Source organism: Mustela nivalis (assembly GCF_964662115.1).
Source record: "Mustela nivalis genome assembly, chromosome: 5".
Taxonomy (NCBI): Eukaryota; Metazoa; Chordata; class Mammalia; order Carnivora; family Mustelidae; genus Mustela; species Mustela nivalis.
This window is the reverse complement of record NC_139024.1, coordinates 125,402,904-125,419,897: the sequence shown is the minus strand read 5'-3', so window position 1 is coordinate 125,419,897 and position 16,994 is coordinate 125,402,904. Positions and strand designations below refer to the sequence as shown.

The 16,994-nt window shown below is 43.4% G+C and overlaps 1 protein-coding gene across 1 annotated transcript in view; it reads right to left on the bottom strand.

Annotated features, from left to right (window-relative positions):
* The window catches only part of LOC309864165 (conserved oligomeric Golgi complex subunit 2-like), a gene marked incomplete at its 3' end in the record, with an annotated part of 480,322 nt that extends 466,009 nt beyond the window's left edge, over nucleotides 1-14,313 (bottom strand). The window contains exon 1 of the mRNA XM_082729476.1: nucleotides 14,112-14,313. Within this exon, the coding sequence (XP_082585602.1) occupies nucleotides 14,112-14,183 (72 nt within the window). The 5' untranslated portion in view covers nucleotides 14,184-14,313. The remainder of the gene's footprint in view (nucleotides 1-14,111) is intronic.
* Nucleotides 14,314-16,994: the final 2,681 nt, after the last annotated feature.

Sequence of the window (16,994 nt, the reverse complement as noted above, 5' to 3'; positions counted from 1 at the left end):
GGGAGAGAGTATCTGCAAATCATTTGTCTAACAAGGATCTAATAACCAGAATATGCAAATATACTCTTAGAACTCAACAACAAAAAGACAAATAACCTAATTTAAAAACAAGCCAAAGACTTTTGAATAGACATTTCTCCAAAGATGATACACAGACGGTCAAGAGCACATGTCGGGATGTTCGACATCCTTAGTCATTGGGGAAATGCGAATCAAAAGCACATGCAGATGCCACGTCACACCCACTAGGACAACTATGGTAAAATAAGAAAAAGAAAAAGAAAAAAAAAGAAGAAGAAAAGTGCTGGCAAGAAGGCGGAGAAGCTGGAACCCTCCTGTATTGTCGGTGAGAATGTAAAACAGTGTGGCTAAGGCAGCAAACAGCTCGGTAGCTCCTCAAGAAGTTACACACGTACAATTACCCAGCAGTTCTACGTCTAGGGGTATGACACCGACAGAACTGACAACAGATGTTCCTGCCACAACCTGTACATGAATGTGCACAGCAGCGCTGCTCGTAACAGCCAAAAGAGTATATACCCAACGTCCATCAACTGATGAATGGATACATAAAATGTGGAAGAGCCTCTTACACAACCATAAAAAGGAATAAACTGTTACATGCTACAACACGAGTGAAGTCTGAAAACATTCTACTCTCAGGTTAAAGGAAGCCAGACACAAAAGGTCACGTGTTATACAATTCCACTGATATGAGATGTTCCAGAAAAGGCAAATCCATAAAAACAGAAAGTAGATTCATGATTGCCAGGGAATAAGGGGAGGGGAGAATTGGAAGTAAGAGGTTTATTTTTCGGGTGATGGAAGCCTTCTGGAATTAGACAGAAGTGACGTATGTACCATATACACAGTAAATATACTAAAAACCAGAGAAGAGTACGCTTTAAAATGGCAACTATTATGCTTTGTGAATTATATTTTGATGAAAAATGAAACAACTTAAATATCAACAAGTTAAATGCTAGGATACATTAAAAAAAATCCAAAGTAACACTAATCACAGGAACAATGGCGTAGCTACATGAATTTCAGACAAAGCAGATTTCAGAGAAGGAAAATTATCAGGCATAAAGAGCAGCATTACATAATGACAAAGAAATCGACTGACCAAGAAGACACAATTATCCTTAAGGTATGTGTGCCTGATCAACACAGGTAAGACACAACCTAACAGAACTGCAGGGAGAAATAAACAATTCCATTATCACAGCTGGTGACTTCAACACTTCTTCATCATTAATGGGCCGATCCAGCAGCAGGGCAACAAGGATTTGACAGATGTGGACATTCAGTCCAGACATGGCACACTTAACACCACCATCAATTACCGTACAACAGATGTACACAGACTATTTCGCCCAGTAATAGTGCAACACACATTCTTCTTAAGCTCATATGGAACACTCATCAAGACAGAATAATTCTGGGCCACAAAACACAACAAATTTTTAAAAATAAAAATTATACCAAGTATGTTCTCAGACCGCAATGGAATTAAAAATCAGTAACAGAAGATAGTTGAAGAAGTCCAAAATACATGGAGATTAAATGACACACTTCTAAATGACAGGAAACCAGTCTCAACAAAATACAATGTAGCAAAATGTGTGGAATGCTGCTTAAAGGGAAAATACAGTACTGAATGCAAATATTAGAAAAAAAAAGATTAAAGTCAATAATCTAAGCTTCCATTTTAGGCAACAACAACAAAATCAAATCTAAAGTAAGGAGGGGCTCCTGGGTGGTTCAGTTGGTTAATCATCTGCCTTTGGCTCAGGACATGGTCCTAGGGTCCTGGGACAGAGCCCTGCATTAGAGCTTCCTGCTCAGGGAGGCTGCTTCTCCATCTCCCATTCCTCCTGCCTGTATTCCCTCTCTCACTGACTCTCTCTGTGTCGAATAAAATCATTAAAAAAAAACCCTAAAGGAAGTAGAAAAAAAATAAAAATTAGAGCAGAAATCAATGTAATTAAAACCAGGAATTTTTTTTTTTAAATCAATAAACCCCAAGTCTGTTTCTTTGAAAACATCAATAAAACAGATAGACCCTTAGCCAGTCAAACAAAGAAAAAAAGGTAGAAGACATAAATTACTAATATCAGATGAAAGAAGGGAGGGCTACTGCTAACAATCCCAATCACTGTAAATTCAACCAAACATTTATGGAATACTACACAATTCTCTAAAATCTCTTCCAGAAAGTAAAACTAGAAGGAGTACTTCCTAAATCATTCTAGGAGATCATTATTACCCTGACACCAAAACCAATACTACAAGAAAAGAAACTATAAACTAGTATCTCTCATGAACACAGACACAAAAATCTTCAACAAAAATTAGCAAATAAAAGCAAACACTATATTAAAAAATTATACACCAGGGTCATGTAGGATTTATTCCAGGTATGCAACATTAGAAAATGTTCAACATTAGAAAATCAATGTGATCCATCATATCAACAGAAAGAAAATCACATGATCATATCAATGAAGGGAGGAAAAAAAACATTTAACAAAATCCACACCTCTTCATTATTAACCCTCAGGAAACTAAGAATAGGAGGACTTCCTCAACTTGATAAAGAATGTTTCCAAAAATCCACAGCTAACATGATATTAATACTGAGAAAATAGAAGACAGGGAATCAAGGCAAGGATGTCCCTCCTACTACTACTATTCAATACTATACTGGAAGGCCAAACTAATGAAATAAGGTAAGAAAAGGAAACAAAAGGTATACAACCTGGGAAAGAATAAAACTTTGTTCACAGATGACATGACTGTCTACAGAAAATACAAAGACTTCACACCCCACACCCTCCTGAAACTAGTCAAGTGATTATAGCAAGTCTGCACAATACACAGTTAAAATACAGAAGTCAATTGCTTTCCAATGATGTATTAGACAAAGGGCCAGTATTCAAAATTTATAAAGAATTTATCAAACTCAACATCCAAAAACAAAAAAATCCAGTCAAGAAATGGACAGAAGACATGAACAGACCAAAGAAGACATCCAAATGGCCAACAGACACATGAAAAAGGGCTCCACATCACTCAGCATCAGGGAAATACAAATCAAAACCACAATAAGACACCACCTTACATCAGTCAAAATGGCTAAAATTAACAAGTCAGGAAACAACAGATGTTGGTGAAGATGTGGAGAAAGGGGAATCCTCCTACACTGTTGGTGGGAATGCAACTCTGGAAAACAGTATGGAGGCTCATCAAAAAGTTAAAAATGTAACAACCCAACGACTTAGCAATTGCCCTATTAGATGTTTATCCAAAGTACACAAAGTGATTTGAAGGGGCAAAAGCACCCCGATGTTTATAGTCAAACTATTGAAAGAGCCCAGATGTCCATCAACAGATGAATGGATAAAGAAGATGTGGTATACATACACACACACACACACACACACACATTACTCAGCCATCAAAAAGAACAAAATCTTGCCATTTGCAAGGACATGGATGGAACTAGAGGAAGACAAATACCATATAGTTTCAGTCACATGTGGAACTTAAGAAACAACAGATGAATATAGGAGAAGGGAAGGAAAAATAGAAACAGACAGGGAGGCAAATCACAAGAGACTTAACTACAGGAAACAAACTGAGGGTTACTGGAGAGGGAAAAGTTGGGGTAACTGCGTGAGGGGTATTAAGGAGGGCACTTGTTGTGATGAGCTCTGGGTGTTGTATGCAACCAATGAATCACGAAATTCTAACCATGAAACTAAAAGTACACTGTATGTTAACGAGATTGAATTTTAATTAAAAAATTTAAAAAGTCAATTGCTTTCGTATATACCAGCAATGTACAAGTGGAATTTGAAGTTAAAAACACAAGACCATTTACATTAGCATACCAAAAAAATTAATACTTAGGTGCAAATCTAACAAAATATGCACAAGATCTATATGAGAAAAAGTATAAAATTCTGATGAAAGATAACAAGCAAGGTAAGATGTGAAGTGGAAAGAAAGTCCACAATCTTGGGTAAGAACACTCAATACTGTTAAGAGGTCAGTTCTTCCCAAACTGATTGACAGACTCAATGCAATCCCAATCAAAATGCCAGGAAGTTATTCTGTGGATACCAACATGTTGACTCTAAAATTTGGATGGAAAACTGGAAAACCAAGAGTCCCAGAGTAGTCAACAAAATATTAAAGAGCGGGGAAAAAAAGGAAATTGAGGATTGCCACCACCCAATCTCAAGACTTACTATTAAAGCTATAGTGATTAAGACAGAAGGTGCCTGGCAAAAGAGACAGGTGCTTGGAACAGAGTGGAGAGCCCAGAACAACATCCACACACACAGGCAAAGGCAACTCAATGGCAAGGACAGTCTTCAACAAATGGAACCGAACAATGGGACATTGATAAGAAAAAACAAACAAATGAAAAGAATAAAAACAAACTTTTCACACCTTTCACAAAACCTAAACGTAAAATGCAAAACTTCTTAAAGATGACATAAGAAAAAATGTAGGGATCCTTGGATTTGGCAATGACTTTTCAGATATAAAACCAAAAGCATGATCTACGAAAGAAAAAAATTGATGAGAGGGACTTTGTTAAAATTAAACTTCTCTGTAAAAGACACTGTTAAGAGAATGAAAAGACGGGACAACTGGGTGGCTCAGTTGGTTAAGCAGCTGCCTTTGGCTCAGGTCATGATCCCAGCGTCCTGGGATCGAGACCCACATTGGGATCCTTGCTCCGCAGGGATCCTGCTTCACCCTCTGACTCTGCCTTCCACTCTGTCTGCCTGTGCTCACTCTCGCTCGCTCTTTCTCTGACAAATAAATAAATAAAATCTTTAAAAAAAAAAAGAGAGAGAGATGAAAAGACCAGTCACAGAGTAGAGAAAATATCTGCAAAACACAGCCATGGTAAAGGACTTAAAATAAGAAATATAATATAAAGATGTCTTAGTACCAACAAGAAATCAAACCTAATTTAAAAATGTGAAAAGAGTGGTGGCTGGGAACCCCAGTCAGTTAAGCATCTGCCTTTAGCTCAGGTCCTGGGACTGAAATCCACACTGGGCCCCCGGCTCAGCGAGGAGCCTGCTTTTTTCCCTCTCCTGCTGCCTGCTGCTACCTCTCCGTATGCTTGTGCTGTTAATAAATAAATAGAATCTTTAAAAACAAACAAACAAAAAAGGATCTGAAAAGATGCTCAACTTTGTATGTCATTAAGAAATTGCAAATAAAATCCAAAGCACTAGTAATACCAAATGCTAGCAAGGATGTGGGACAACCAAACTCTCATTCACTGTTTGGTCAGAATGCAAAATGGGAGGCACTGTGTGAGACAGCTTGGCAGTTTCTGACAGAACTAAACACATTCTCACTATAAGATCAGTAATTGTGCTCCTTTGTATTTACCCAAAAGAGCTTAAAACTAGTGTCCACACAAAAACCTGCACACGGATATTTACAGCAGCTTTATTCTCTGAAGTGCCAAAACTTGGAAGCAATCCAATCTCCTTCAGTAGGTGAACAGGTACACTGTGCCACACACACACAACGGATTATTCGACAATTAAAAGATGAATTATTAAGCCACAAGACTTCGAAGAACCTTAAATGCATATTGCTAAGTGAAGGACCAGTCTCAAAGGCTAAATACTATATGATTCCAACTCTATGGCATTCTGGAAAAGGTAAAAATTAACCAACATTTTTATTTTTATTTATTGTTTAGGTCATCTCTATACCCAATGTGGTGGCTAGAACTCACAACCCTGAGATCAAGAGTCAGATGCCCTAGCAACTAAGCCAGCCAGGTGCCTCTAAAAAGGTAAAACTCTAGACAGTAAAAAGATCCCGGGCTGAGGGGTGAGCAAGGAGGGTGCAGAGAGAGGAGAAGAAACAAATAGATGAGGTACAGGGTTTTTCAAGGCAATGAAACTAGGCTGTAAGATACCAACAGTAGGTAAATAACATTATACATTTGTCAAGACCCACAGAACTATAGAAAGAGGAGTGAACCCTAATGTAAACCATGGATTTTAATTAATACTGTATCAATGCTGGTTCATCAGTTGTAACACATGTACCACAACAATGTAATCCATTAATAATAGGAGATAGTGAAGTTAGAAGAAAAATATCTTCTCTTTGTACTCAGGGGCATTTCCTATCTGAACCCAGTTAAAGTACAAATCCCCCAAAAGGCCAGAAGTTGGGAGATCACAAGAGGTGTTGGAACACAGGAAAATAAATGAGCAAACCAGACAAGCTGCAGGTAATTAAGAACCATTAACCATGAGAGAAGCAGTGACTTCACTCAAAATTAAAACCAAGTAGAGTTTAAAAGTTTAGCTACTTTACTAACTAGCTGCAATCAGGGATGGCAAACAAAGACTAATTCAAAGTAACCTGGGAATTAATCATTTAAAACTTACCAATAATCTGAAATTAGTAGCTTTAATGCTATGAAAATTACATGGAATTTGGAAAGATTGAAGTTCTCTAAGCTGCCAAGAAGTAAAACACTTCTTCCCAGATACATGGACTTATAAAATCACTATATACTATCTCCACGAGAAGCAGAATCCCCCAGAACCATCACTCTGTAATGATGAGAAGTACTAAGAGGGCATATGAAATTTATGAAACATGTCCCATTTCATCGAGACAAAAAACCAAAATAGTTAAGCACTAATCTGCACACTACATAGGGGTTGAAAGACATAGTAAGTTTGTGTGAGCTCACGTATGTGTGTGTTTCCAACCATTCTTGAAAACAATGGACAACAGAGATGAATAAATGTCCCTGTATATCCCATAAATATTCCTCAAATATTTATCATGCAACTCCAGCTCTGCTCTAAGACCTGGGGACACAGTCATGAAAAGAAAAGACAAGGTCTCTGCTTTTAAGGAGCAGATATTCTAATGCAGAAATGAGAAAATAAATATGTAGACAAACATTATATTAATGAACAGTGATCAAATAGTGATTAATGAATAGTGATCACAGCTAAAAAGAAAACAGGACACAGTAAAGGTTGAGTGACAAATGGGATGTATTTTAACTTGGATGAACCAGGAAATATAGAACAATGAGTTGAGATCCAAATGACACAAAAGAGCTAGCCACCGGAAGTGTGGGAAGAGTGTTCCCGCCCAAGGTATCAGCATGTATACAAAAATGTCCTTGGAGCTCTTCCCTCCAGCCCCTGCTCTCAAATCTCTGACCCAGCTAGGTGGGGACATAATCTAGGACTTGTGTCTCCCAAAACTCATTCTAAATCTTTGTTCGGTGACTAAATTATTCAAGCTTGAAAATTAAAAACATATGCTAACAAGATCTTCCCACCATCTACAGAGAGATCATCTTAAAAGCATCATGAAATAGTAACACTAAAATTCTAAAAAACTTCTGTTCTAACATTTTAATCAATTTTATATCAAACTCCTTTCTTGAATTTATATACCCATTTGACATATTTATGAAGAGACAAAAAAAAAAAAAACAACAAACCCTACATTCCGTAAATGTATTTATCCATCTAACAAATATTTGAGTACCTAATTACACTCTGTTCCAGCTGATTTCTTCTCTTTATCTCTTTTTTCCCCTCAATTTAACACCAATCATAATCTATGTAGGCTTTTAGTTCGCTTTTCAAAATTAATTTCTTGAGCTATTTAAAAGGATTATCCAGTGCTAGAGTTCTCAACACTGGTCACACATTAGAATCACTTAAGGAACTTTTTTTTTTAAGATTTTATTTATTTATTTGACATAGAGAGAGAGGTCACAAGTAGGCAGAGAGGGAGGGAATCATGCTCCATGCTGAGCAGAGTGTCCCATGCAGGGCTCGACCCCAGGACCCTGAGACCATGACCTGAGCTGAAGGCAGAAGCTTAAACCTCTGAGCCACTAAGGCACCCCCTCACCTGAGGAACTTAAAAACAAAAAGCCCAAAGGGCACCTGGCTTGTTCAGTCACTGGAGCGTGCAGGTCTTGATCTCAGGGTTGTGAGTTCAAGTCCCATGTTGGGTATAGAGATTACTTAAAAAAAAAAAAAGAAAGAAAGAAAGAGCCCAAGCCCCAGTTTGTGATTAATTTGTTTAAATGTTTCAAGAAATGTGATGCTAAATGTTGTAAGACTAGTTAAATAACAAAAAGATATATTTACATAATACTTCTTGCTCTCAAATTTTGAACAAAGAACTTACTAATAATCAATAACTTAGTAGGCCAACATTTTATTTAAATAAGTTTTATGGTACTACAAAGAGTGAATTAGAAAATCAAAAGCAAGGAGAAATGGGCATGATGTGAACATGGGGAAGCAAGAGAAAGCAAGAAACTATGTGACCAGGAAGCGAATGCTTAGCTCTGAGATCCTTCTCTGAGAGAAGGACAGATTAAAACCTAAAAAGAAAGAAAAGAAGGATCCCATGCACTCAAGGAAAGAGAAGTCCCCCAACATCCCTCCTGCTTTTTCCAATATAAACACACAGCTGGGCCGACTTACCACATCCTGGTTGGTACCGACTTTATCAACTTTTCTATTTAAGCCAAACTTGACCAGTCAATGATGGATGGGCTGTGTGCCAAGTTTACCAGTTGTACAACTGACTGTGTAATGGCTGAAACTGAGAAACCGGGGTGAAAGTATCAAGAGGCTCTAAGGATTGCAAAAGAGCCAAGATTCAAATGATTACCACGTACACACAAGACAAACTATGCAGATGACTGCTCAGTATGGAAGTACTTCAGAGTGTTACACTGTGGCATCAGCTGACCCAGACCCAGAAGATTGCTGGAGTTCTCATCATGGACATCTCTAACCATATAGACGACACTGAGCAAATGCCAGATGATGATGGAGCCCCTCACTCCTATGTCTTAATAGAGTTCCTCAGCTCTCCTTTACCAACTTTTCCTGTTGCCAGTTCATACAAGCAATTCTCCTTACCCAGTTCCTCTGTTCTGAGCTATGGCTAAAGACACTCACTTTTTTATGTTTTGAAACTGATTATCTTGTACCATTTTACTTTTTGTTGCATCTTTTTATAAATCAGATGACCGCTCACAAGACAAAAAAAAAAAAAAAAAAAAAAAGGAATGGAAAGGAAAGATCAAAAGGGAGGACAACAACAACAAAAAAACAGTTCTTTTTTGCCGGGAACCCTTCTTACAAGTGCCAATCAGATAAACTTTATCTGATGTTACATCGTCACAACTCCTCTATCATCAGGGAAAGTAGTTCACATAAGAAAATTTCTCTATAAAATGAGTTCCAGGCTTACATTCCATATTTGGCTAATTAGAATTTCATTACGATGTCTGTCTCACACTGATGCGGAAGAGAATGGAATCTTGTCATCAAGACGTGACATCGAACTAAGAACCCACAGGGTAAGCACTCAGATCCTGTGATATGAAGTCGGCTCCTGGGGATGGGCGACCCTGGGCAACAGTGGCTGACCTGTGGGCCTGCGGCTATCTGCCGTCTGTCACTCTTCCCTCTTCCTCCTCTGTCAGCTGCTATCTCCAGCTGCTGTCAACAAAGTCCACCTCAAACAGCCATCACTTCCCTCTGGTCCCATTTACCATAGCTAAGCTCCAGGCCAGGCATCCAGATCACCAGCCCTGTGGGAACTTCTTCTAAGGTAAGAGGTGGCCCTATTGGTGAAATGCAGGTGCCAAGGCATGCGGACATTGTGCCATCTTCTGCGCTATTCTTAATGTTCTAATCGTCCCACTTCCCTCAGTTCCCACCTGTGGCCTCTGGAAAGGAACATATTACAGTAGGATTTCCAAGGACTGATGCGTGGGGGTCAGGAGATCTGGCCTGTGATTGGCCCCAACTAGCTGTGTGGCTTTAAAGGAAGTCATCACCCCTCAGGCCTCAGTTTCCTTATCTGCAAGCCAGGATGGACTAGAGTCTTTTCAGAGGAGCCAGCAAAGATCACATAGATAAGCACCACCTCATTATACTAACAAGCAAACAGAAGGCCGGAGGCGAGTGATTTGCCCCAAGACAGACATAAGCAGGCAGAGAGCAGAGCCGAGGATGGGACCCACATCTGCAGGTCACAGCTAATCAGCCAGCACAGTACAAACAGATCTGAGCAGCTGCTCATTCTTCCCCTTTTCCATTTTGTCCATCAGAATGCATGCTCCCTGCAAACAAGGACACACAGGACCTGCTTCCTGCCTCAAAATTCCCAGTTCACCCAATTAGAACAGGGAGGAGCCTCAAGGACTTACCCCCCGACCCCCACACACGGTTCTTTTACCTATGGAACATGAGGGTACATACATTCACCGTCCAGAGGGCTCCTGCCTTCACTTCTCATGGAAAAGGTCATCATGTGCCTACCCGGGGTGCCAACGAAGCCACAGGTTCCAGAGAGGAACTGACACAGAGAAGTTCAAAGGAGGCAGATGGCTCATTGCAGAAACAAACTGTCTACCAAGGAAAACTACCCCATGGGGGACTGATTCTCTTTGAAATACGTTCGAGTGCGTGGGAAAATGGTTTTTCAAGAGCTGGTGGACTGACCAGTCACCTGGTACATACAAGATCACATCCGCATTCTGACAAGAGTGGCTCGCCTGCAGTGTAGACCAGGGGCCAGAAAGACAAGGAAGGCACATGGAGACTGGGTGAGAAGCTTCTACGGTGTGATGGCAAGGGCGCACTGCAAAGGTACGAGAAGAGATGGAAAGAAGTATATGGACTCAAGAGGTTTAGTAAGCGAAATCCACAGGACTTGGTGTAACAGACTAGATTTTGGAAAGGTGACAGAGTAGGAGTTGACTTCTGGTTTCCCGACTCCAGGCTAAACGGATGAAGTGTTTACCGAGAGAGGCAATAGAATAAGAAAGGTGGTTTTCCGTGGAGGAGGTGCTTATGAATTCCGTCTTGAACCTGATGAGTCTGAGGGGCCACAGACACATCCGAGAAGAAAGATCAGCAAGTCCGATACACAGAACTGGTGCTCAGGAAGCGTGTGGACCAGAGACAGGAATCTGCCTTACCTGCTGATAGGTGGTCATAAAGCTGCACAAAAGGTCATCTAGGGAAAGAAAGGAACACGGGGCTGAGCAAATAATCAGCATTCAGTGGCTACCAGGAGCATGACTTTGCACAGGAGACACATCAGAGAGGTAGAAGAAAGACAGGAAGCAATGCAGAGCATTTGGTCTACTGCGATGTCGAGTAAGGAGACAGAGAAAGGGTCAGGTGCGCTGACTTAGAAACAGTTTTGGTAAGAACTCTTTAGTGGAACGACAGGGCCTGAAGGGTGGAAGGTGGGAAAGTCAAGTCAACCCCTGAGCACTGGCTGTGATGCGCGACAGTGACAGGCCAATACCTAGAGGTGGGGCAGTCAAGTGGGAGAGGATCAAACAGGAGCGCGTGATGGGAAGGAGTGCAGGGGAGAGGATCCTTGCAGGCTCCTGGAAGGGCGGGAGGGCATGGAATCCGAGCCGGAGTGGAGACTGAACCCGAGGAGGAAGGAGAGCCCCTCCCCGTACCAGGCGAGGAGGAGAAGGGGTCAAATACAAGAATGGGATCATGGTCAGCAGGATGGAAGAGGTCCCGTGGGATGGCTGCTAATTTTTCTGTACGACTGGAGATGAAAGAGGACACCCATGTAAATAGCACACCCATGTAAATGGTCTAATTTATCTGTTATGCCACTTTCTACTACCAATACCTTATGTCCTGCTCATCTATTAGTTGGCTGTCAACCCAAAGGATTTTCGGATTTCTAAGCCGACAAAGTATGATGTTGCCAGTGCCTCTGCCCCAGGTGACCCTTCCCCATCTGCCATTCCTGAACTTTGATCACCTACCTCTTTTGCATACCTTTCCCCTTCTATTTCTTTTTTTTTTTTTTTTTTTTTTTTTTTTTTTTTTTTTTTTTTTTTTTAAAGATTTTATTTATTTATTTGACAGAGATCACAAGTAGGCAGAGAGGCAGGCAGAGAGAGAGGAGGAAGCAAGCTCCCTGCTGAGCAGAGAGCCCAATGCGGGACTCGATCCCAGGACGCTGAGATCATGACCCGAGCCGAAGGCAGCGGCTTAACCCACTGAGCCACCCAGGTGCCCCATCCCCTTCTATTTCTTATTAGATCTCATAAACATGACTTTTTAAGTAGTCTCCTGCCACCAGTCAGCTCGAACTCAACAGATATGACCATGCAACTTCCTTCTGTAAACCTGACTGCAGCTCTACCATGAAGACTGCATCAACGTGGACCCCTCAATGTATGCAGTGTCCAAGGTGCAACCCGCAGCCCCACCCCATCTCCCTTTCTACCATCCCAGTCTCATTCCAAAATGTGCCAAACAAGACACCTATGTAGAAATACAACCCCGACAGCAAGCTCTCCGCTCATTTCTGCCTCGGAACTGTAACTTAACAAAACATCTCTCTGATGGAAACAGAAATTGCAAATAACCTTTATCTCCAGCTCCCACATAGAAGATCAATACCACTTTACACAGAACAGCTGTTCCATGTATTTTCCTTCTATGTATGAAGGGGTCATGTTCATTAACACTACAAATTGTACATTATATTCAGAAATTTCAGAGCTTTGAAAGAATATGGAATTGCTGGCATTCTAGCCACTTTCCCAGTTTGCTCTCTTCCTACCTCTAAGTCCTACTTTAGAACTGCTATTTTGAGATTTCTATTTTCCGAAGCTGCTTTGACCAAAGGCATTCTGTCAGCTCAGAGTGAGAAAGATGGCAGGGCTAGGAAGTGTTAGAAAATGCTAGTGTTAGGCCCAAAGAAAGCCTGACGAAGTCCAAAGACAGACAAGCTAAAGAGACTTCCGTGCTTTGAGATTCTTTAAGTCTATGTGTGTGCCTTTTCTTCTTCCAATGACCTCTCTCCTCATCACGTGTCCTTCATTAACAAAAGGTTTCTGGATCAGAGAATTCACTCTGTGCTCTCCTTCAGACACTCCATTCACTTTACACCTTTTATTACAGTGGCTTAACATCACCATACAAGAACAAGAGTACAATATACCTTCGTCTAGACATCCCTACATATTAAAAATGATATGGCCACACCACAGAGGATCCAGACATAAGGACTTTTAAAGCCAGAGTTTGGGAGATGTGATCTGAATGCAAGTATCAAAAAGGAACTAGCTGGTTAACCCAAAAAAGAAAAAAACATATTATGACTTGAAGCCATAAAAAAGTAAGAAATTCAAACTCTTCAGAATTTTAGGTACCTACAGAGCCAAAACTTTTTAACACTGAAACCAGCTACTAAATCCCAATCCTTAGAAATTAAACATATACGTTTTGATAGTTTAAGTACAGACCCAGAGGGATACAGAAAACAGATAAAGCTCCTCCTGGCTCTGATTCAAACCTTGGGACATTTTCAAGGCTATGTCTGATGAACCTTTCCTGTCAGTAAAGTCTTTTCAGTTTAAATTTCTATTCTGTAAGTTTATGTCCTACAGTTATCTGCTGCCAGCTTCAGGCTGACTTCACCAAGAGAAGTAGGGAAACATTAGAAAAGGAGCTTGGTATGCTTTGTAGTACTGGACCAGAACCAGTAAGGACAGTACAGTCTTTCAGATTTCTCATTCTGAGCTTAAGACGAAAGTCAGGCATAAACGTTAGCTTAAGTGCCTTTTTGACCCGATTCCTGGTAAGTACGTGTGTTCAGAGATGTGTTCAACGCACAGTCGCTGAGCTTCTAGGCACAAGGCACTGGGAGGCTTCTGTCAGGCTGGGGGAGCGGCGGTCTGACTGTGCCGCACGGTACCAGAGGCGGGTCCTACGGGTCCGGGGCTTCTTTGTTTAGCTCAAAACCACTTGCCCTGAACTTTCAGGCCTTTTCCTTCAATGTGCACGATTTCACAGGAGTGCTTTCTCCAGGTTGCACCTAGCCCACCCGAGGCCAAGAGACTCACTGCGAAGTGCAGTGAGGTCCCTGCCGAGGACCCATCCGGGGCGGGGACGGCCCAGGAAGCCCGCAGGAGAAGCCCGAGGAGAGGCCCCGGAGGGCCAAGGAGGGCAGGCCACCCACGTCCCAGCTCCGGGGAGCAGAGCCCAGGCGCGCACCTTCATGAACACGTCCTTGTCGAAGCAGAGCCTGTCCGGCCCCTTGGGCAGGTTCATCCTACTTCTCTCCATCCCGCCGGCCGCCGCCTCTCAGCACCGACACTCGAGCGAGGAGGAAAGGTAGGAGGCTGCGCTCCCCGACACTACCGGTGAAGCCACGGCGTTTCCACCGAACAGAAGGCACTGCTTCCTCCAACATGGCAGCGTCTGTGCCCCGGCCAATGAAAGAGGACTCCGCAGGCCCGCCTCCACCTGCCTCCGCCAAGAGAGGGGTGCGGACCGCTAACGCCGAGCCAGCAGGTGATGCGGCCCCCATGCGGCGGCGGGCGACACTACAACCTCGAGTAAGTTTCTGCGGAGCAGCCCCGCCGCTGGTGATGCAGCGTGAGCGGGAGAGGGGAGGGCGGGTAGGGTCAGGGGCGCTCCCTCCCCACCTCGCCGTTTCCCTCGGAAAATCGGCCTGCGAGCCTCTTCCAGGACCTTCTCCCGAGATTGTCCCGCGGGAAGCATAGCTGTGGCGGGATGCTGGCCCTTTATTTCTGCGGCCGGTTGTCCAGAGTTGGGGGCGCGTCCCGGTGTCAGGCCTCCGGTCCCCTTGCGCCGCCGCTGCAGCCGCCTGGGCGCGGAGTCCTCTGTGGGAACCCGGCTTCCGCCCTTAGCCCCCGCACCCACCCGCGAGCGTGGCTTCTCCCCCGCCGAGCTTGGCTCCAGCGATCAGTAGGGAGGAAGGTGGTCAGCTGGCAGCCTCGGGTCCTCTGGGCAGCTCCCAGCTCCACTTCGGCTCAGCTGCTGGGAGGCCACAAGTTTGGGTTCTCAGAGCTCTTAAAGAATCACCTCGCTACTGGCCGACAAAACGCAGCCGACAAGTAGATGTGGGAGCATGTTTATGTCCAGTCCGCTCTAGAATGGGCGGAATCGTGTGTTTGGCTAGCGTTGGTTCAATCGCCACACCTGCCCCCCCTCCTCCTGCCGTCCACCCCACATTTATTTTGAGATTTTTCTTTCCTCTTCCCTTGCTCTTTCTCCCACTGTCCTCCCCTTTAGTGGGAATGTCATGGTCAAATGATGATTCATTTCTCTTTTTTTTCTCCGTGAGACTCTGACAGCTCAAACCACAGATCTCACGCGTGCCCTTCAGGCTGCAGCTTTGCTGTAATAGCCCAGGCCTGGGCTGCCCCTCCCAATGCTGTGATCTCCCAGAGATAGCACAAGCAGTCCTTAGAAAGGGATGGGACACAGCAAGACAACGGCTTACAGTGAGTCTTGCATTCGAGTCACTCCAAACGGGAAACTGGTCACTTTTTTTAAAACGTGAGTACAGGGACGCCTGGGTGGCTCAGTTGGTTAAGCAGCTGCCTTCGGCTCAGGTCATGATCCCAGCGTCCTCGGATGGAGTCCCACAAGGGCTCCTTGCTTGGCAGGGAGCCTGCTTCTCCCTCTGCCTCTGCCTGCCATTCTATCTGCCTGTGCTCGCTCTCCCCCTCTTCTGATAAATAAATAAAAAAAAATCTTTAAAACCTGAGTACAGAATCTGAAACAATACATTCCCTAGCAGTGGGCCTGGCAAGGCCTTGTTGAGGAAAACGTTCCCAGTCAATATCCAGAGACTGTGACAGGTAGGATGAGAGCTGGAATCTTATTTGGAGAATCAGAATAAATTGCCAGGGGAACAACTATGAAATTGCATTCTATGCCCTGTTGTGGTCATTTGGATATAGGGAATGAAAGCCTCATTATTTGGTCTTTGTTTGTTTACTCTTATTATGAACATTCTCAAGCATACACCAAAATGTGTAGAGCAGAAGGATCCCGCCCCTTCCGAGTACTTATCACTCTGCTTCCCAAACTGTTTCATAGGCCCTCCTTCTACTGCCCCCGAAGTGCCTGTATTTTTGTTTTTGGGGAGGGGGGAGGTCTGGAATATATTTTAAAGTAAATCCCAAACATCACATCATTCCCTGCTCCCCAAATACCTTGGTTTACACATCAAAGAAGGAGGAGGAAGAGGTGGAGGAGGGGAAGACTGAGAAGGAGGAGGGATGAAGAAGAGAGATTTCCGCACAGGCCCACTATGCCAGAATCAATAGGTGTAATAAGCTATTCCGATTGGCTCTGAGAGGCATGACTTTTAGCCCAGGGCCACAGTACTAATAAGTGACAAGGGCAAATTCAGGCAGCGCAAACAGCAAGGCCCACACTCATCACCAAGGCACCGAGAAGGGGGGCAAGGGTGCCAGACCGATGGAATAAAGTTGTCTGGGAACCCCACCTGCCCTAGAAGTCCAGATGAGTGAGTAGTTGAACTGTTTTTTACCTTCATTGTCATTCCTTTCTGAAATTATTGCCGGCCTTTGGTAAAGACATGAACCTGAGCTTGTGCAGGCTGGGGTACTGATCTTGGGGTTGCTGAAGAGAGTAGGTGCCAACAAAGAATGAAAATCCCTGCTGCCTGTTCTCCTTCCGAGAGTAAGGAGGGAACAGTCAAGAGCCCATACAGTGCACTGCCACTTGGAGCCCTGGCTGTGGCAGTGGCGTGGCCCACCAAAGCCAGGAGCAACAGGCAAGACCCCAGACCCCAAATGCTAATGGAACACCCTGGGGAGGATGAAGGAAAGGCAGAGAGTCAGCGGAAACCTTCCCAAAGTACATTTCCCTCAGTTTCGTCTGGGAGCTGCCATTCAGTTGGTACACACCCCTTCAGCCACACAAAGTTTGGTGACTAGCCTCTGGCCAGAACCTGCTGTGTGTCTCCCTACCCTAAACCGTTCCCAAGATCCCTACCATGGCCTCGTGATCCAGGCACTGGGCGTGTAACACTTGACTCTGCAGGGGTCCCCGGGCCAGCTTTTGGTTGGTTAGTTGTCCGCGCTGTTAAAGATTTGA